General features: G+C 43.1%; 1 protein-coding gene across 1 annotated transcript in view; it reads left to right on the top strand.

Moving 5' to 3' along the window:
- Positions 1-21394, top strand: part of NINL (ninein like) — a 173700-nt gene that overhangs the window by 80509 nt on the left and 71797 nt on the right. Inside the window, exons 3-4 of the mRNA XM_073889644.1 lie at positions 8696-8889; positions 17412-17508. Coding sequence (XP_073745745.1) covers positions 8707-8889; positions 17412-17508 — 280 coding nt within the window. The 5' untranslated portion in view covers positions 8696-8706. The remainder of the gene's footprint in view (positions 1-8695; positions 8890-17411; positions 17509-21394) is intronic.

The following is a 21394-nucleotide window of genomic DNA, read 5'->3' as shown; positions in this document are numbered from 1 at the left end:
TACTTACTTACTTTTTAATGGACTTAATCCTTAGTGTTTTCCAGATGCTCCATCAGCTCTGTCAGAGACCTATCCGTTTGTTGTTTTCCAGCTGGTCACACACATGCAAGCCCCCAGGTTCCTCCTGTTGTTGGTTTTATGTAGGTTGCCCTCTGGCCCTGCCCCAGGGCTGCCCTCCCAGGATAGTCTCTATCACTTGCGTAGGAGCCAGATCAGAGATCCTGCCTCTCCCTTTTTCTCAGTTATCCCCTATTTTGCTGAAGTTCATGTTGGTAGCTTCCAGAAGGGGTTGAAAGTGATGTTGACTTGGGATGTCAGGGCCTGGTTTCATGAGGGGTTTTGGTTGCCAACAATACATGCTGGTTCTGCTGCCCGAGGCTGTGGGGGTGGGAGTGCTTGCTCTTCTCGGGACCCTTTGAGGACTTGTTGGTTTGTTTGTTTGTTCAGAAATTTCATGAGTATTTACTTAGGTGGCCTCAACTTGTACTTTATTGCTTTTAAAATAAAATATGGAGAAAAGAAAAGGATTTACTTAGGTGTGGGGTTTTTTATTTGTTGTCCTACATGGTGGGACTTAGCCATCTGTGTACTTGGAAAGGTCTTATATTATTCCAGTAATTCCCCTTCTCTTCAACTGGTTCCCTTTCGTGGACTTTTAGACAATGCTTGGAGCTTTGGGATCAATATTTGCTGTTGTTGTTAAGCAAAGAGAAAATCTAGATAAAAGTGCTATAGAACAGAGCCAGGCAATTTCAGAAAGTAAGCCACCAAATTTTGAATTATTTTTCTTTGTAAAAACTTTTTAATTTTAATTGTAAAAAATATATAATATAAAATTTACCCACTTAATCATTTTTAAATGTACAGTTCAGTAGTGTGTTAACTATATTCATGTTGTCATGTTAACAGATCTGGAGGACTTCTTCTTGTGACTCCGAACTCTGTACCTGCAGAGCAGCTCTTCCCCTCTCGCCCCCAGCAGCCCCTTGCAGCCACCACTCTACTTTCTGTCTCTGTAATTTGACTAAGTGTGTATGTAAGTGGAATCACACAGTATTTGTCCTTTTGTGACTGGCGTAGTTCGTTCGATATGACATCCTCAGGGTGCAGCCATGTTGTAGCCTGTGACAGGGTTTCTTTCTTTTTAAGGCTGAGTAATGTTCCATTGTGTGGCTATACCAGTTTCTGTGCTCCTTTGTCCATGGACATCTGGACTCTTCCACCTCTTGGCTGATGTAGATAATGCTGCAGTGAACATGGGTGTGCACCGATTGCTGAAACCTTGCTTTCAGTTCCTTTGGATATATACCCAGAAGTGGAATTGCTGGATCATATGGTTTCTATTTTTAGAGTTTTGAGGACCCTTCATACAGCTTTCCATAGTGGCGCACCATTTTACATGCTCACCAACAGTGCTGTGTACTGTTCCTGTTTCCCCACGTCCTCACCAATGCAAACTTGTTTTCTGTTTTGTTTTTTATAGTGGCCATCCTAATAGGTGTGACATAGTATGTCATCGTGGTTTTTATTTGCGTTTCTCTAATGATGAGAGATGTTGAGCCTTTTCCTGTGGTTGGCCATTTGTCAGCCATTTATACATCTTTGGAGAAATATCTCTTCAAGACCGTTGCCCATTTTTAAATGGGGTTACTTGTTGCACAAATGCAACACTATTTACAGAAGAGACGGTCTTTTCTTGTCATATGGTCTCATCTCCTCACTATTTATTTAAACATTTTATTTATTTATTTATTGAGTTGTAGGAATTTTTTATATGTTCTGGTTATTAACCTTTGATCAGATATGGTTAATGATTATTTTCTCCCATTCACTACATAGGTTGGCTTTTCACTCTGTTGACTTTTTTCTTCAATGTGCAGAAGTTAAGTTTGACATAGTACAGTCTGCCTATTTTAGCTTTTGTTGCCTATGCTTTTGGTGTCATATGTAAGAAACCATTCCCAAATCTAACATCATGAAATTTTCCCTCTGTGTTTCCTTTTAAGAGTTTTATAGTTTTAGGGGCACCTGGGTGGCTCAGATGGTTGGGCGTCTGCCTTTGGCTTGGGTCATGATTCCAGGGTCCTGGGATCAAGTCCCACATCGGGCTCCTGGCTTGGCGGGATGCCTGCTTCTCCCTCTCCCTCTGCCTCCCCCCCTGCTCATGCTCTCTCTCTCTGTGTCTCAAATGAATAAATAAAATATTTTAAAAAAAAGTTTTATAGTTTTAGATCTTAATTTAGATCTTGAATCTATTGTGAGTTAGTTTTTTGTGTATGGTGTAAGGTAAGGGTCAAACTTCGTTCTTTTGCATGTGGATATCCAGTTTTTGCAACACTATTTATAGAAGAGATGGTCTTTTCCTTGTCATATGGTCTCATCTCCTTACTGTTTGTTTATTTAAAGATTTTGTTTATTTATTTGAGAGAGAGAGAGAGAGACAGAGAGAGAGCACAAGTGGGGAGGAGAGGGAGAAGCAGGCTCCTTGCTGAGCAGGGATCCCAGGACCCTGAGATCATGACCTGAGCCAAAAAGCAGATGCTTAACTGACTGAGCCACCCAGTTGCCCCTCCTTACTGCTTAGATATGCTTTATGGAAGATTTCCTTCTGTATCTTCCAGTCTTACCATTGGATTTTTTATTAAAGCTATAATATGTCAGTGTCCCAGAAACCTCTGTTGGTATCCTAATCATTCCTTTGTCTAGCACTCTCTCTTTTTTTTGATAACTTTAAATGATTTTCCTTTATCTCCTTCTGATATTAGTTTCTCTTTGTGTGTATATGGGGGGGCAGGTCTTGTGCATGTCTTGTGCATGTCTTGGGTCTCCCCTCCTGCAAGCACCACCTCCCAAATCACTACCTCTAGATTCCAGCAAATGAGGGGTGTGTGTGAACATCAGAATTTTGAGGCCCCCATTCAGGTTTTTCCACTACTCCTGTAATTCTGTGGTCTTGTCACTCAAGCCCTTTCTTGAGACTCCTGAATGCAGAGGAAGCCATGGGACTCTGCATGGCTCTGCACCAGTAGGCTAGACCTGTGCCCGGGCCATGCTTTCCAGGTGAAGGTGTCTTTGCAGTTCTTCCAAGCCTTCCTGGCCAGGGTTGCCTACTGGTTCACCACTGAGGTTTGTTAGGTGGTATTGCAGAAGCTACAGAAAGACCCCTCCCACATCCTGGGATGGGAGGAGGGCAAATTCCATAGGGTGTGCATGAATAGAGGCAGTGCCTCCTTTTTCCCTTTGTTTTGAAAACAGGGCTGGACGTTTTCTTGGGTGGGGTTTAGGAAATATCTTCTCAGATTGTGACTGAAAGATCTTTTTTGCCCTACTTGTAGATCTGCTGTGCCTGAATCACATCATTTGCCTGTACCTGCCTGGCTGGTAGATGAAGCACCTGCTCTCTTGGGGCAGTGGCTCAGATTCACAGGGATGAGGGAAGGAGAGGAAAGGAGTGTTCCTGAATGGCTGGGAACTCAACTGTGTATTGAGTAGAATGAAGTGTAACCCAGGTGACATTGGCTTGAATGTATGGGCCCCTCCACTTTGTCAATCCTTTTGTGAAGGCAGACAGACAGACCAGTAAATTCTCTCAACAGGGGGGCTGGCTTGTCATTGCTCCTGGGAAGACCCCTCTGGAGCCCTTTACCCTTCAGCCCCCACACCTGAGTTCTGCCCAGATCTGGAATCCTGGAGCAGGAGATCAGACAGGAAGGCCACAGGTTTGGCAAGTCCAGTGTGATGAAGGTTTGCTGGGCCTTGATTTTCCTGATATCTCCTCTGTGATCGTCCAGGTATTGGGAAGAATCTTAAGTTTACTTGGGCTCCTGGGGAATGTCCCCATCACTGGAGTGAATGCTCTAGAGTGTGCTCCCTACTCTTCCCCTGCTTTGCATACCCCAGTCTAGATCTGACCTGTACTAGAGGAGTCTAGGATGTGACAGCCCTGAGATTAAGTGGACCCATAATGCTGGTGATCTCCCCTTTGAAATAGCTAAATTGCAGCATTATCTATTGCTCTTGCTTAAATGGGCTCATTATAGAATGTTTAGCATAAAAGTGCAAACCCAAAACATTTCTGGCATTTGAGATTTGGTAGGGTGCACAACAGACCTGTGCTGAGGTCAGCTTTGGGAATGAGGAGGCGCTGCTAGAGCCTTCTTGAGTGCCTATCTGTCTTGTGGCCCAGAGGGCAGGTGGGGTGTGGAGCTTGGGAGGACTGTGCCAGTCACTCCCTCCTGGTCTTGGGTCACTGGATGGCAACCTGGTGGCTTATGGATTGGGCCTGTTTCCCATTTACATTTTCTTGATTTTCCTCTGACCCCCTAAGGCCCTGCTTTGCTCTCACTGACCATTACTATTACTGATGTGTTTCCCCTCAGAAGACCTGTGACCTCTCAGAAAGGTTCTCTAGAGACTGTTTCATAATCTGGCACGTGGGGGAGACCCTAAAGCCTGCTGGGTGCTCTGCACCTGCCTCGCTGTAGACAGAGGTGGCTGGTTGTTCTCTTTATCTGAAATGTGCTTCTGGCATTCAGCCTTCTATGAGGGGTTGGTCCCTGTTTTCAGAACCTGAATCTGTTAGCGTTTTACCGAGGGCAGGTTTTCTTTGCAGTTTCACCCCATAGACTCATTGTGAGTACACTGGGTGTTCTGCTGTGAGCCGACAAAGATGGGGTGTTCTGCTGTGAGCCGACAAAGATGCTGCATGAGATGCTGTGGGAACAGGGGCTGTTCAAAGAGTTCATGCCGCTCTCCCCCAGACCAGGGTCCTACTGGCCCACTAATTCTGTACCTTTTTAGTCATATAGAAGCTCCTCCTGTTCTGTGGAAATCCCCACCCAACCTCAAAAATGTGCATCTGTGCTCCGAGAGTAAATGAGGTAGAAGCAGCCTGGGCCTCCAGAGATGGCCCCAGACTTGGTGGGGACTGGAGACATTGAAGATGAGCTGCAAACACAGCTCTTGTGGGTGATGAGGAAGGAGCTGCTGCCCTTCTTTTTAAGTCTTGTTGCCTCTTATTTTTTTCTTTGTGCTGCTCTTTGTTTCAGCAACACTTTGAGATGTGGTGGGCAGTGGACCCCCATCTCACCAAGGGAGACTCGCCACTACTGGACCCTCCACACACAATCTATACCTCCATGGGCAGCCAGGGCGCCTCTGGCCCCAGTTTGAGACTTTCTTCCTTCTGTGTAGAGAGGGAAAGCTGCAACTCAACAGGAACTTAAATTCCTGTGGTGGAGGGAGAGCCCAGCCACCCAGAGTGGTGTGGATGTAAGACTTGCCTATGGCTGGGAGAGGAAGACATTTCTTCTCTTCTTGCTCTGCCCTTGGGAAAACAGCCAAGCCTGCCTTCTCCAGGGATACTCCTGCACCACCCAGGGCATGCTCCACAGAGCATGGCTGGGTTTAGCCCCTTCACGACTCATGAAGAGGCCTCATGGGGTGTTTGCTGAGGAAGGTTTTGTAAGAGAAAACCCTGGAGATACCCTGTGTCTCTAAAACAATCCTTAGGTAAGCTGTGTTACATCTCTGCACACAAGAGCGCAAGAGCATTATGGTCATTTTTTTAAATGAAGAAGGCATGGAATGATCTCTCAGATGTGGTGTATTTTTTTAAAAGTTGTAAAATAATATGTATGGTGTTACACTCATGTAAAAACATGCATATCTCTGTGTGTTATGTATGTACACACGTCGGTGCATCTGTCCACCTTGTAGACTTGGGAATAATTTCAAACCTACACTCCAAGCAGTGTTTACCTCTGGGAGTGGGGTTAGGCTTTTGTTTTGCTTTGATTTTTTTGTTTTTATTTTTGTTTTACTTTATATGCTTTTAATTGATTGAATTGGTTACAACTAAAGGTAAAATAGAAGAAATGGAGGATTTGTTCATGATTTGCAGAGGTGGTGGGGGAGGGGGGCATTGTTCATAAGCAGGGCAACAGGGAGAGCTTGGGGTGGGGGAGCATCAGCATCAGGGATATGTGGGTGTGGTAGGTTGTGCATTCGGGGTCCCCTAGTCACTTATCACCCTCCTCGCCCCGATTCCTCTACCCTCTTTCACATACTGAATTTTGCCACTTGTCTTTCTTACTGTTATGTTCTCCTTTCTGTTTACTTGTGGCTTCTCAGAAATTAGCATTGACAAATACCAGTACTTGCGTGCAGCTCACCACAACTGGCTGTTGTCTACAAAAGGATGCGGCTCCCAGCTCGGGTTGGGGGCTCACCTTGGATGAGAAGCTTGACAGAGGTCAGGTTAGGAAGGTTATTTCATTTTCTGATTTATCCTTGATGATTTTACATGTGTATCTGTGTTTCTCGATGTTGTCTCTGTCATCATCTCAAAGCAGTCTGGGATGGGGGCAGGTTCCCAGCTCCACCTCTCCTTGCCCTTTCTCCGCTTCCCCACCCTCCTGTGGAAGTGCACGCGTCATTGGATGAGTGGGTAGGGGAGGCTTGTTCTCCTTTTACTCCTGCATCCAACCTGAGGCCATGAGCTGCTATACTGACCCTCAGAGTGGATGCTGGTAGTGTTTATATCCGATCAGCAGGTGTTCAATCAGGAGCTCAGGGGAGGCAGTTCACCTTAGAAAACCACAGTGAAACATCACAATGAAGATTCTATTCAGTCAGTTTTTTTACTGTCATCGATTCTGTTGTTTTCCTGAGTAAGATGATACTCTGGGGTTAGGGGGTTGATGTGAACAGATTCCAATCTCTCATACGGTTTTTGTGCTGATGCAGACCTCCCTTCCCACGTGGATGATGGTGGTCCAATACTGTCAACATTAAAAATTGTATCTTTGGGGTGCCTGGGTGGCTCAGCAGGTTTGACTGTTGATTTCGGCTCAGGTCATAATCTCAGGGTCATGAGATCAAGCCCCCATCAGGCTCTGCACTGGGCGTGGAGCCTGCTCAGGATTCTCTCTCTCCCTCTCCCTCTGCAGCCCCCCCCATGTGTGCTCTCTCTCTCTCTCTCAAGAAGAATTACATCTTTAATTGGCATTTACTCTGCTGTCTCTTATTAGTAAGAAATGTTGCTTTACTGTTTCATGTTTATCCATTAATTATTTGATTATTAATGAGCTTGATCAGTTTTCCATGTTTGTTTACTTGTCATATTTCCTCTTTTCAGAATTGTCCTTGGTCTGTGCTGACCCACATGAAATTGCCATTGTTGTTGGTCGGAATGGTCTAGTATTGACAATTTCATATGGTTCATCCTAATACCTTTAGGGTTTCAGTGTTTTTCATGATTTAGCAACATTTTTCTAGTTATGAAGTGTTTCAGTTTCTATAAAAGTTTTTCAGAAATATAAAAATATAGAAAATGGAAATGTGTAATACCACGAAATCATCTCTTACCATTTTGGTGTAGTTTTTTCCTCCTTCCTTCCTTCCTTCCTTCCTTCCTTCCTTCTTTCTTTCTGTCTTGTCTTGTCCTTTCTTTCTTCTTTCTTTCTTAATTTCTCCCACATAATTGCAAAAGTCTCTTGATAGAACTGTTCTAGGCATAAGTGAACTGACTAGTATGTATACTAGCTATTATTATTATAAAGTTTTTATCCCGGCTTGATATTTTATCAACTGCACTTCTTCAAAAATGTGTTTTTTTAAGCCTATTGAATCTTCTGCCATATAATTATGCCGTAACTAACAAGCTCTTTTCTTTCATTGGATGTTTAATTTTCTTTCACATCTTTGTAGCTCTGTTTCCTGAAGCATAGGAATTTCTGTGAGGAATTTGGTGTACGTAAAATAAGTAGGTCAGATAATACAATTATTTAAAAATTTTTTGGTAAATGTGACAAGTCTAGAATGTCTGGAAGACATTTACTTGTCACTTTCTACAGCAACATGTGAGAGCCCCCTTATGATAGCCTCAGCTAGCTCTGGGGTGTTTTTATTCTAGATAATTTGACTGTGACAAATAGTATATTTATTTTCATTTAGACATTTTTAGATGGTTATTAGCCATATATTTTTCTTCTTTTGTGATTAATCAACATCCTTTGTATATTTTATTGGAGTTTTCATTTTTTATTATAAGTACTTTTATTTGGTAAAATAGTATTTGGAACTAAATACTAATAAGGGAAAAAATACCATACTTGTATATGTATAGAGAAAAATGAGAATATATATTTGCCAAAATACTCATAATGATTTTTTTAGGTGGTGACATTTTGGATGATTTTAGTTCTCTATTTTATATTTATCTCTTTTCTGATTATTCTATAATAATTTTTTTTATTTTTTAAAAGAGATTTATTTATTTAACAAAGAGAGAGCGGGCAGGTGGAGGGGCAGAGGACAGGCAGATTCTCCACTAAGCATGGAGCCTACCATGGGGCTCGATCCCAGGACCCTGAGATCATGACCTGAGTTGAAATCAAGAGTCGAACGCTTAACCGAGTGAGCCACTCAGGCGCCCCTATGATATTTTTCTTACAGAACAAAGAAATTCTGGCTTTTGTGAACAAGGACTGGCTCCCTGGTCACTTACTTCTGACCTCTTGTACAAAGGTCCTACAGAAACCTGAGAGTGCCCTGGATGCCTTTTCCCACGTGCCCAGCCCCGGCCCGGCACCTGGGCCACCTTGCTGAGGCTCATTAGAGCAGTGGAAGAACATGTGAGGTGTGGCAATAAAAGTGTACTCTTGTTTTTCTTTTTTTCCCCTGGCATGTCCAGCTTGCTATGGGATGGAAGAAGAAGAAGAGAACCACTATGTTTCACAGCTCAGGGAAGTCTACAGCAGCTGTGACACCACAGGGACAGGCTTTCTGGACCGGGAGGAACTGACCCAGCTCTGCCTCAAGCTTCAGTTGGAAAAGCAGCTGCCCATCCTTCTGCAAACACTTCTTGGAAATGACCACTTTGCCAAGGTGGGTGTTTGACTTCATTCTTATAAAGAAAAGCACAGAGTACTGTAGTTAGCTGCAGGCATTTGAGAAATATTAGTGGACTAAGGACACATGCCAGAAGAGAGTTACTAGGAACTGGAACACTGCTTTTCCTTCTGGGGACCTCCTATATTGAAGCAAGAGTTTCCTTCAGATTACTCTTTTTTTGAAAGCATAGTAACTTCCAGAAGTTTGGTTTGGTTTGTTTTTTCCAGAAAGATGTTTGAGAGATTTGTCAGGGGTGGAGTGAAGGGTTGGTTTGGGTGGGTGGCAGGTGGTTCACAAAAACACAAAGATCTGTGGGCAGCTGACACACTGAGACACAGGCAACCTCCAAGTACCTCGAAGGCAGATTGTCTAGTAAAATTACACAGCTTTATTTTTTTTTAAGATTTTATTTATTTATTTGAGAGAGAGAGAGAATGAGAGATAGAAAGCATGAGAGGGAAGAGGGTCAGAGGGAGAAGCAGACTCCCTGCTGAGCAGGGAGCCCGATGTGGGACTTGATCCCGGGACTCCAGGATCATGACCTGAGCTGAAGGCAGTCCCTTAACCAACTGAGCCACCCAGGTGCCCAAAATTACACAGCTTTAAATTCATTCTAGCAGCTGGACAAAGCAACTACACACCACTGTTGCAGGAACAAAGGATACCTATGTTCAGAGGTGTCCTCTGATTTTATCTAGGCCAGATAGAAAGTACTCTATCTCTGCTCCTTTTCACTAGGAAATTGAAGGTCATCTAGAATGGTGATCTAGAACCTAGACCACAACTTGCTTTCCTGACAGAAACACTGAAAAGCACCTCCCACCTTGTCCCTACTTCTTAAATGTGTCTAGATGTTAACTTGTATGATAAAAACAGCCCTGGTCATCTTAACTTTGAAGGAAGAGCTTTTTTTTTTTTCCCCCACAGAAATCAATAAAACTATTTTTATTTCAAATGAGAAAAAAAAATCCAGCCTGAAGATTTTCCTGAATTGGTTCTTGGACAAAAAGAAATGAGGAAAAACAAGAAGAAAACCCTCACTGCTGACACAGGGAGAAAGTCCTGATGAAATGTACCTCTTGTTACTTCCCAAAGCACCAACTGCCCCGTGTTCCCAATGCCTATCAGTAGGATACTGTTAGTCCCTCTTACAGAGCTCTGCCTCAATTAATCTGACCACACCCATTCTCTGTTTCTTTTTATTCTATGCCTGCCTCTTGGTTTTTTGTGGGTTTTTTTTTTATGGGCTTAAGAATCAGGTGTATTTTTTAAAATATATTTTTTAAGATTTTGTTTATTTGAGAGAGAGTGAGAGCTAGAGAGAGAAAGAGAGCACACACAGAGGGAGAGAGAGAAGCAGACTCCTCACTGAGCAGGGAGCCCGATGTGGGACTCAGTCCCAGGACCCTGGGATCATGACCTGAGCCGAAGGCAGACACTTAACTGACTGAGCCACCCAGGTGCCCCAGGTGTATTTTTTTTTTTTGAAAGATTTATTTATTTATTTATGGGGGGGCAGAGGGAGAGGGAAAAAGAGTCAAGCAGACTCTGTGCTTAGCACAGAGCTGATGCAGGGTTTGATTTCATGCCCCTGAGATCAGGATCTGAGCTAAAACCAAGAGTTGGCCACTTAACTGACTGTAGCACCCAGGACCCCCATATCAGGGGTATTTTTTATAATGTTCTAGTGCCTCTTTTTTTTTTTTTAAGATTTAATTTTATTTATTTGAGGGAAAGCACGATTTGGGGGGAAGAGCAGAAGGAGAGGGACAGACAGACCCCGTGCCAAGCACAGACTCCAACACAGGGACCCTGAGATCATGACCCGAGCTGAAATCAAGAGTTGGACACCCAACTCACTGAGCCACCCAGGTGCCCCGATAATGTTCTTGCCCCTCTTGATATCACCTAGAATTGTATTTGGGACCCAGAGGAGCAAAAAGCACATTTGTGAAAATCAGCACTCTGGTTATTCAGTATAAACAGATGATCTGGTTTTCTTAATTATTTTTGACGGTTGAGAAAATTCAAAACCAAAAGAATAACTTGTGGGTTCACAATCAGATGGCAGGTTCCGCTGATTGAACAAATCACATCATTCCCGAGCCTTGTCCCACTTTATGTTTTGTATGTGCAGAAGTGGTATAACATTTATGTATTTGTTTTTTATTAACATATAATGTATTGTTTGTTTCAGGGGTACAGATCTGTGATTCATTGGTCTTACACAATACACAGCACTCACCACAACACATACCCTCCCCAGTGTCCATCACCCAGCCACCCCAACCCCCCAGCCCCCTCCCCTCCAGCAACCATGGTATAACTTTTAGAAACATCAAATCGGAGCACCTGGGTGGCTCAGTTGGTTGAGCATCTGCCTTTGGCTCAGGTCATGATCCCCGGGTCCTGGGATCGAGCCCTCCTTGGGCTCCCTGCTCAGCAGGAGTCTGCCTCTCCCCGCAGCTTGTGCTCTCTCTCTCAAATAAATAAATAAAATATTTAAAAAAAAATAGAAAAGTCAAATTATGATAGAAAAAAAGGTTAGTATTGGAACTTCAGTAAAGAGAAAAATCAACTTGGGTTTGAGATTTCTGGCCTCCCCCACATCACATGTATCCCAAAAAGCAGTTTCTTGAGTTGTAATCCTTCTGGGAGGCTGGAAGTTTCTCCACACTTTCATGGGGAGGTATGTTAGAAGGAGAGACAGACACTCATAAGCAATGACAGGAGCCTGACCTTTTCTGATTAACAATGGCTTGTGGCAAAGCTCTGCACATGTTCATCCATCTTTCTGTCTATCCCAACTCCATTCTCTTACAGCCATGATTTCTGTTTCCACAAAACAAGTCAGGTGTTGGGTAAATTAAGAAATAGCTCTGCTTCCATTATTTTAGTGCTCTTGAGTCTGACCTGAAGTTGTCCCCCTTTCCCTCTCTGTAACATTTCAAGAGCGGTGCCCACAACCGCTGATGCCTCTAGGGGCCGGCTTTTGTCTCCCTCCACCCCATGCTTTATACTACCTCCTCTGTGATGGGGATTGTGGTGGATTATTTCTGCTTTCAGAGTTTTTACTGCTCCTCTGCTTCATCCCATAGACAGGGCATAGCTCACACAGCCAGCATACAGGGGAAACATTCTGTAGATGTTTTAGGGGAAGCTGGTGTCAAGCCAGAAATATCCAGATAGTTGTTACCATTTTCTACAACAGAAACCAAATGGTGGAGATTTCAGGAGTCTTCAGAGAAAATCAAGAGAAATCCTTTATCCAGGAGAATCGATTGGATTTTCAGTTCAAATATCACCCATTATTTCCTTACAGTAACTAACATATATGACATCATGTAAATGTTAGTCATTGATACTTCAATCCAGTTAAAAAATTAAGAACAATATTATAAACAATATTAATTTGAATTAGCAAGGTAATGTTTTAATGTATTGAGGGCATGCTCATTTTTAATTCCTATTTCCTGTTAAAGAGACATTATCAAGGTCTGGTTTCAAGCCAGAAATTAATGTGGCCTAAGATTCCTGTGGAGTGTGGAAAATTTCCATGTGCATTTTATGTATTTTCTCTTGTTTCTTTATCAGTGGCAAGGATCTTAGCTTTAGTATTTTAAATTTGGTCAGAAAGAGAATTTTACTCTCAAAAAATAATTATTTCTTAAATTGAAATATAATTGACATACAGTGTTACAGTAGTTTTAGGTGTACAACATAGTGATTAGACAAGTGTATATGTTATGCTGTGCTCGCCACAGGTGTAACCCACCATCTGTCACCATACTTTACTACAATATCATCGATTATATTCTCTATGCTGGGCCTTTTATCCTCGTGACTTATTCATTCCATAACTGGAAGCCTGTATCTCCCACTCCCCTTCAACATTTTGTCCATCCCCCTACTACCTCCTGTTTGGCAACCATCAGTCAATTTGTCCTCTGTATTTATGGGTCTGTTTTTGCTTTCTATTTGTTTATTCATTTGTTTTATTTTTAGATTCTATTTTTTAGATGACCATAAGTGAAATCCTATGGCAGTTGTCTTTCTGTGACTTATTTTAGCATAATATGTCCATCCATGTTGTCACAGATGACAAGATCTCAGCCTTTCTTATGACCAAATAGTATTCCTTTGTATACATACACCACATCTTCCTTACCCATTCATCTATTGACAGACACTTGGGCTGCTTCTGTATCTTTGCTATTGTAAATAATGCTTCAATAAACATAGGGGTGCATATACTTGAAAAAATAATTCTTAACATAGTGTTACTGAAAATAATTTTAAAGTTGAAAATGATTGTCAAAGGGTCTAGCCTCTATTTGTGACGAGTGAGTCTGAGATTATACAGAGATGATGGTATGTCCTTTTTGGTGAAGCACCTGAGTATTATGGGTTTGTTCTTCCCCCTTTCTTGAGCTACGAAAGAAGAAAACATAGAAACACAAGCACAGTCAGAATAGTATCAGATAGGGGTGCCTGGGTGGCTCAGTTGGTTAAGCCTCTGCCTTTGGCTCAGGTCATGACCCCAGGGCCCTGGGATTGAGCCCCGTGGCAGGCTCCCTGCTCAGCAGGGGTTCTGCTTCTCCCTCTCCCTCTCCTCCTGCCTCTTCCCCCACTCATGCTATCTCTCATTATCTCTGTCTCTCTCGCTTTCAAATAAATAAAATCTTTTAAGAAAAAAAAAGAAGAGTATCAGATAAAATGTCAACACACTTGGCCATCAGATCGCACTACTGTCTGATAGTTGGAAGAAAGTCAGCTGATAAGTATTACCAAAGACACAAAAGAAATCAGAGATTAGATCAAGCAAAATTGTCATTTCCTTTTTTTTTTTTTTTTTTAAGATTTTATTTATTTATTTGACAGAGAGAGAGAGACAGTGAGAGAGGGAACACCAGCAGGGGGAGTGGGAGAGGGAGAAGCAGGCTTCCCGCCGAACAGGGAGCCCGATGTGGGGCTCGATCCCAGGACCCTGGGATCAGAACCTGAGCTGAAGGCAGACGCTTAATGATTGAGCCACCCAGGCACCCCTGTCATTTCCTTTTGCTTCCATGTATTCAACAAGTATTTTTTAAAAAAGATTTATTTATTTGTCAGAGAGAGCACTAGCTGGGGCAGTGGCAGGCAGAGGGAGAAGCAGGCTCCCCGCCGAGCAGGGAGCCCCATGCGGGGCTCCGTTCCAGGACCCCAGGATCATGACCTGAGCCAAAGGCAGACACTCAACTGACTGAGCCACCCAGGCGTCCTTTCAACAAGTATTTTTGAGCACTTAGTATGTGCTCTGCAATATGCAGAAGCTAGGATGTGATCATCAAAGAAATATAATGTCTATCTTCATATGAAATGAAATCTATGCAAGATATTCATTCTAGTATTGATTCAAATAGCAAAAGATTGGAAACAGCCTTTTAAATATGAGATTGGTTAAATAAATTCTCATAGCTCCATCTGATGAAATTTATGCAGTCCTAAAAAAGTATGAACGGGCTTCAGACATTCTGGTAGTGGCAGGTTAGCAAACACAGGCCAACCTTCCAGGGAGGGCTACTAAAAAAGCTGAACAAAATCATAAAATCAGAGATCTTGAAAATGGTAGAGAGCAAATAAGTCAGTGAAGAATTACCAGCCTAAAAATCTGTAAGTCACACACTGAGAGAGGTTCAGCCCAGCACACAAAACCCCGTTAGTGCTGAGAAACTGTGAAATTGATGTGGTCTTTGGGACCTCAGAGGGCCAGGAAAATCTATGTCGAAACACAGGTTCCAGGGCACCTGGGTGGCTCAGTCAGTTAGGTATCTGCCTTCAGCTCAGGTCATGATCCTGGAGTCCTGGGATCGAGTCCCACTTCAGGCTCCGCGTTGGTGGGGAGTTGGCTTCTCCCTTTCCTCCCTGCTTGTGCTCTCTCTCGCTATCTCTCTCTCTCACACAAATAAAAAAAAAAAAAGTTAAAAACAAAACAAAACAGGTTCACCCAAGGTAGAGAATCTAATAAACTAGCCCCCAATTTAAGGAAGGATCTGAATCAGCCATTGTGCTTTTTTGCTGTCTGGGCTTGTCTCGTCTCAGTGGTCTAGATAAACCTCATTTAGCTGAAGGTGGTCCTGCCCACAAAAGTAAACAAATGCACAAATAATCCAGTGTCAGGTCATGGTGACATGTGTATCCCAGGCAAACAGCTGTATTTAGTGCTCAGTGGCGGCAACAGGGGTTTGCTGATTCAAATTCTGTGCCAGATTTGAGAAGCATGCTTGGATCTATAGCCCCAAATCTGCTTTTCCAGCATTTACTGGTAACCTTTTGACCTACATAAGCCCTTCTGTTGACTTCTTTCTGTGTGACTTATTGAAGTATCCATAGAGAACAGAGCACATATCAGAAGTGTACACTCAATGACTATCCCATACTGAGCATACCTGGGTAACGAGCATCTGGAATCCCTCCCCATGTGCCTTGCAGTCCTTTCTCACTAAGGCCACTACTGTCCTGACACTAACACCATAGATTTGCTTTGCCTGTTTGTGATCTTTGTAGCATGGAAATACACAGTACGTGCTCAGTACATACTCTCTGACTTTCTTTACTCAGTATTATATCTGTGAAATACAGTTCATCTTGTCTCTGTGTTTTTTTTTCCATCATCATATTTCATTTTTTGACTATATCATAATTTACCCATTCCATTTATGAACATCTTGGTCATTTCTACTATTCTTCTAATAAATTGTTTATCTTCTTGAAAAAAGTCTATTGAAAGTAAAATAAAAACATTTCAGACAAACTACAGAGTTTAACACCAGCATACTTAAGAAAAATGAAATTCTAAACCATGCACTTCAAATAGAAAATTATCCTAGACAGAAGGTCAGATATACAAGAACAAATGAAAAACAAAGCGGTAAATATTTGGATAATTCTTAATGAACATTGATTATATAAAATAAAAAGTATTTTGTGGGGAGTTAAAGTAGAGCAAGTTAAAATATATGGCAACTCATAAGAAAGGCATGAAAGTCAGGAGTATAGTAGATGAAATGAAAGTGTTACATAGGCTTCCTGTTGTCACAGAATAGGGTAAAAGTATTGACTAAGTAAACTTTGATAAGCTGAGGATGTGTGTTGTAATTTGTAGGATAAATGGTCAGAGAAAGGAAATAGACTATATAACCTCTAACTTAGTAAAGGGAAAAAGAAGTCCTAAAAAAAAAAAAGTAAATCCAAAGAGAGGAAACCAGGGAGAAAACACAAGCAGGTCAGATTGAAATCACACAATAGAACAGTAGATTTAAATCCAAATATATCAGTAATTATATTAAATGTAAATAGACTAAATAGTTAAAAGATAACACTTTTATAAATGACACTTAAAATATATGGATATAAAAAATTGACATTACTAAAATTTGGTAAAAAGATATATCATGTAAATACTAACCAAAAGAAAGCTAGTCTTTATGGTGAAAAACATTACCAAAGTAAAGAGGGTTAGCATTTTATAGCCATAAAAGATTCAGTTCACAAAGAGGATTTAAATGCATATTCTATGACCCAGCAATCCCATTCATCGACATATACTCCTAAGAAACTCCTAAGGACACATGTGCAATACTGTTCAAAGCCTTTAAAAAAAAAAATAACCAGCCACTGGAAACAATGGGAATATTCATCAGTAGGAGAACGGATTTATGAATTTTTGCACAGTTAAACAATGGAATACTATACAGCAGAGAAAATGCATTTTGCATGGCAGCTTGAATGAACATTACAGAAGTAATATTGAGTCTAAGAAGCAAGACATAAAAGAATATATGCATATGATTCCATTTAGATCAAATTTGAAAAGAGACAAAACTAAACCATATTGTTCTGGGATGCATACAAATGAGGAAACAAGCAAAGATGTTAATACCATAAAAGAGTGGGGGGCAGGGAATTTAATAGGAAAGGAGCCGTGGTGGAGGAGCCTCTGAGGTGCTGATATTATTCCATGTTTTGGTGGGGTGGTGATAGCCTGGATATTTTCTTTTTGTATATTAGTGTTTTATGATCACCAGATCCCCATTTTGGGTACATTTTCTAATTATTAAAATTGGTTATAGGAGTTTTTTGGTGATTAGTTTGTGACTCACTTTTACTTGTTATATTCTTCTATTTAAAAAAATCTTAAGTGACTATTAGAACAAATGAACGTTCTCAGAGCTAAAGGCAACAGTAAGATGTTTCCATCTGAGAATAAAAACAAAAGGCTAAGGTATTTTATAGTGATCTGTTGAAAGTAGTCCTGACCTCTCTTTTTTTTTTTTTTTTAAGATTTTATTTATTTATTTGACAGACACAGCGAGAGAGGGAACACAAGCAGGGGGAGTGGGAGAGGGAGGGAGAAGCAGGGAGCCCGATGTGGGGCTCGATCCCAGGACGCCAGGATCATGACCTGAGCCGAAGGCAGACACTTAACAACTGAGCCACTCAGGCGCCCCTGACCTCTCTTTTCTTATATTTACCAGGTTAACTTTGAGGAATTTAAAGAAGGTTTTGTGGCAGTGTTGTCATCAACTGCTGGTGTTGGCCCCTCAGATGAAGACAGCAGTTCTTTGGAATCAAGTAAGAGGATTTCCTCCTCTCACTCCAAGTGTTTGTTTTTTTCATTATTTGTTACCTTCTAGAGTGTGATATTCAGATTGAAAAATATAGCAGGTCTGAGAACTAAATTGTAACTCCACTCCCTTACTGCCAACCTGTGTGGACTAGGACAAGACTTTGGGTTTTTTCTTCTTCTGTTTCCTTATTTGTGCAATAGTGTTGGAAAGGAGAAGCTCTATTGTTTTCCTTTACACATAGCACTTCTGTGTGTATGTGTGGTAGTCTGTCTCACACCAGGCAATTCTCTAACACTATCCGGGTGTCCTACATTATAACTCAGTCCTGACATTGCCTACCTGCAGTTAGCCTCAGATTCCACAGGCCAAGGGCTCAATCCCACAATATGGTCCTCACTTCAGATGACAGTCACAGATCCAGGTTGTCACCTATGCTTCTGATGGCTATAAATCAGAGGTTCCCACAACCCCTTCCTCAGGTTCAATTAATTTGCAAGAGGAGCTCCTAAAACTCAGGAAAACAGTTTACTTACCAGATCACCAGTTTATTGTAAAAGGATGTAAGTCAGGAATAGCCAGGTGGAAGAGGGCACAGGGCAAAGTATGGGGAAAGGATACAGAGCTTCCATGCCCTCTCCAGGCAAGCCATTCTCTCCCAGTCTCTGTGTGTTCACCCCAGAAGCTCTCTGAACCTCATCCTGATGGGTTTTTGTTCAGGCTTCATTACATAGGCATGTTTGATCAAATCATTGGCTCTTGGTGATTGAACTCAACCTCCAGCCCCTCCCCCTTCCCTGGAGGTCAGAGTGGGGCTGAACATTCTAACCCTCTAATCACATGGTTGGGTCCCTGGGCAACCACCCCGATCCTTAAGGGCTTTCCAGAAGTCACCTCATTAACATAAACTCAGGTTTGGTTGCTCTTGTCACTTAGGACATTCCAAGGGTTTTAGGAGCTCTGGGCCAGGGGTGAGATGAAGAGCAAATACATATTTATTATAAATCACAGTATCACAAGTGTCAAATAATATTGTGTGCTGTCCTTAAGGCATGGGCTGTTGACAAGATAAAGTAGATGTAGAGCAGTTGAAGTTTCAAGAATTGAAGCTCCGTGCAGACACAGGTGTACCTAGACCACTGAGGTTGGCAGAGCAGGTAGGATGCCAGCAGCCAGAGACAGACCTCACTGTATCTTTTGTCAGACAGTAGTGGTGTGTTGTGCTGATAGGCCTACTTAGACTCCTGTTATGGGAATGGGGCTGGTGGGACAAAGATAGCATGTCCAAGTGGAAGTGGTGTCCTGAGGGGGGATGCCCCCTGGCTTTGGTAATGGTCAGGAGGTGGAGGGAAGGTTTGGAGAGCGGTCCACTCAGGGGCATGTAGATTGTGGGGTGAGGGTCAGAAGATGCTGACAGACATTGTCATTAGTGCCTGCTCCATCAGACTTGAGGCTGTAAGTGGCAGCCATGCTTCAGACCCTTCTTGGCTATCTCTGATGAGTATTGGGCAGGTGAGTGAAAGGGGGCATGGGGCAGTGTGTTCGAGGTTGGAGGCATGGTATTGATGAGCAGCCCGAGGAGGGAGCTCTTTCCCTCAGCCCCACGGCAGGTCCTGCCGTGGCGGATCCTTGGTCTGGAGTGGGTGCATGACTGGATAACAGGGATAACAGTGTGGGAGGGCTTGGGGCAGGGGAGTGGGAGGTGGAAAGGATGAGAGCTCACATCGATTGTCTTCAGTGTGTTCGGACTCCCAGAGATCTGTAGCATTATCATGCCCATTATTCAGATAAGGAACTGAGGCTTGATGTGTGAAGGGATTTATTTGTCCAAGATCCCACAGCTAGTAAGTGAGAACCAAGATTCGAGTCACAATTTTCCAGTTGCAAGCCCTGGGCCCTTGTATATGCAGTGTAGACAGAACCCGCTCCTTCCACTGGCTGCCCAAGGCTACAAGAGCGCCTGGGTATAGTGCAGAGAACCCTGACGTGGGAGGAGCAGACCAGCAGTGGGAACCATTTGTAGGACCCTCAGGGCATTCGCTGGTTGCTTTGTCTGACACTTTTCTTCTCTAAGAGGTGAAGATGGCCACTGGCCTTTATGAATACAGGATTTGGGAATATGGCCTGTGATGGTGTACAAGAATGGAAAGGTGCCTGGTGTCCCTGACACTGCACGTGCCCCTCCCACACTAGAGAATGCATGAAGCTTCTAAACGTAAAACTGGATCTGTGGACATGCACTAAAAAAACCCAAAAAACAGAAAAAAGAGAGAAAGGAGCTATTCTAGGACTTGTGGGTTTTTTCCACCTATTCTATTTTTTTGTTGTTTTCTTTGGCTTTTGCTTTTCTTTTGGATTTCAAAGCTTTCCTCAATTAAATGGTCATATGTGTGGCCTGACACTCCTCTCCTCTTGCCAGCCTAAGGGGTGGGGGGCATCAGAGTCCCTCTGAGTTTTCTGTGCTTGGATTCCTAAATGTGCCCCAGCTTCCCACTTCCCACCTGATAGGACTTTACCTCTTCCTAAACCACCTGAAGGTGGAAGATTCTTCCTCCGCCCACATTAACCAGCCTGCAGCCTCTCTGTAACCAGAAACCATGCTCAGATGCAAGAGCCTATATTCACCGGTCCTCACTTACCCTTTTGGCAGCTCTCTGGTGGGAGCCTTTTTCCATGTTTGTAGCCTCCCCCTTCTGTACGCTGCTGGGTCTGCTCATAGGTTCTCCTGTTTTCTCTCTGCTGACTCAGACACTTTGCCCTCCCCTTCAGCACATCACATGCCTGTTGCCCCAGGGTGATTGGTATAGTGTCCATTATTACCTCCAGGTGTCCCAGTGAGGGGAGCAATGCTATATTCACCCTGCATATTTCAGCTGCCTTAAATGTCATGCTGTCACTTCACAGTCTGTCCATCCCACATGGAACTTGGCGTCTTCCTCCCTTGACCCCAGTGTCTGTCTGCCACTGGTATCACTGTGCTTCCAATTGGCAAGGCTGTACCCAGCCCCCTCCTCTGCTGTGGTCCCAAGGGCAGGGGCTGTGGCCTGGCCGTTTGAGGTTTGGAAGAAAGGAATGATGTGGTACTTGGCTTGAAGGAGCGTGACACATCTCAGTGAAATGCTGCTCAGTTTTCCTGGCCTGGCCTTACTTCACTGGACCCTTTGCCTTTCTCTTCAACCAGCCCATTCTGATCACTTTCCTCGGAACCCGTGTCCTGTCCTGGTTGCTGCCCATAATGCCCTCCCCAGGCTCTCTCCTACCCACCCAAATTCCACACAGTGTCAGTGTCATTTCTTCTCTGTCTGAAAGGTACCAGCTGCTCTGTACAAAGTGGATAGGTCAGGAGGGAAGAAGGAAATGGAAGGGATTGTTAGGGTTTAAGGGATTCTCATGAATCCCAAACTAAAACCCATGCCTGCCTTTGCCCCAGACTTCAGACCTGCAGAGTTTCAGCCTCCTGGGCTGTGTGTGAGGTCCACGCCCACCGTGCCCTGATGGTCCTGTCCAGATCGGGTTCCGAAGTGAGCAGGGTAGAAAGTGACCTTCTGGTCTCTAGAGCAGTATGTCGCTGGATTATTGGAGGTTTTTTTCCTTTTTTCTAATAAAATGCTATTAGTATTAGTCTTCTATTAGATCAACAAGAAGTCATTTCTTAGTAGTAGTCTTTTACTACATAAACAAAAGCAAAATATACTCAGAAAAATTTAAACAGGGACACCTGGGAGGCTCAGTCGGTTAAGTGTCTGCCTTCAGCTCAGGTCATGGTCCCAGGGTCCTGGAATCAAGTTCCACGTTGGGCTCCCTGCTCCACGGGGCATCTGCTTCTCCCTCTGCCTGCCGCTCCCCCTGCTTGTGCATGTGTGCTCGTGCATGCTCTCTCTCTCGAACAAATA

This window comes from Callorhinus ursinus, unplaced genomic scaffold (genome assembly GCF_003265705.2).
Source record: "Callorhinus ursinus isolate GAN/ISIS: 27379988/994484 unplaced genomic scaffold, GSC_fseal_2.0 scaffold111, whole genome shotgun sequence".
In the NCBI taxonomy this organism is placed as follows: Eukaryota; Metazoa; Chordata; class Mammalia; order Carnivora; family Otariidae; genus Callorhinus; species Callorhinus ursinus.
Note: the sequence above shows the minus strand (reverse complement) of the source record. Positions and strands in the feature narration are given on the sequence as shown.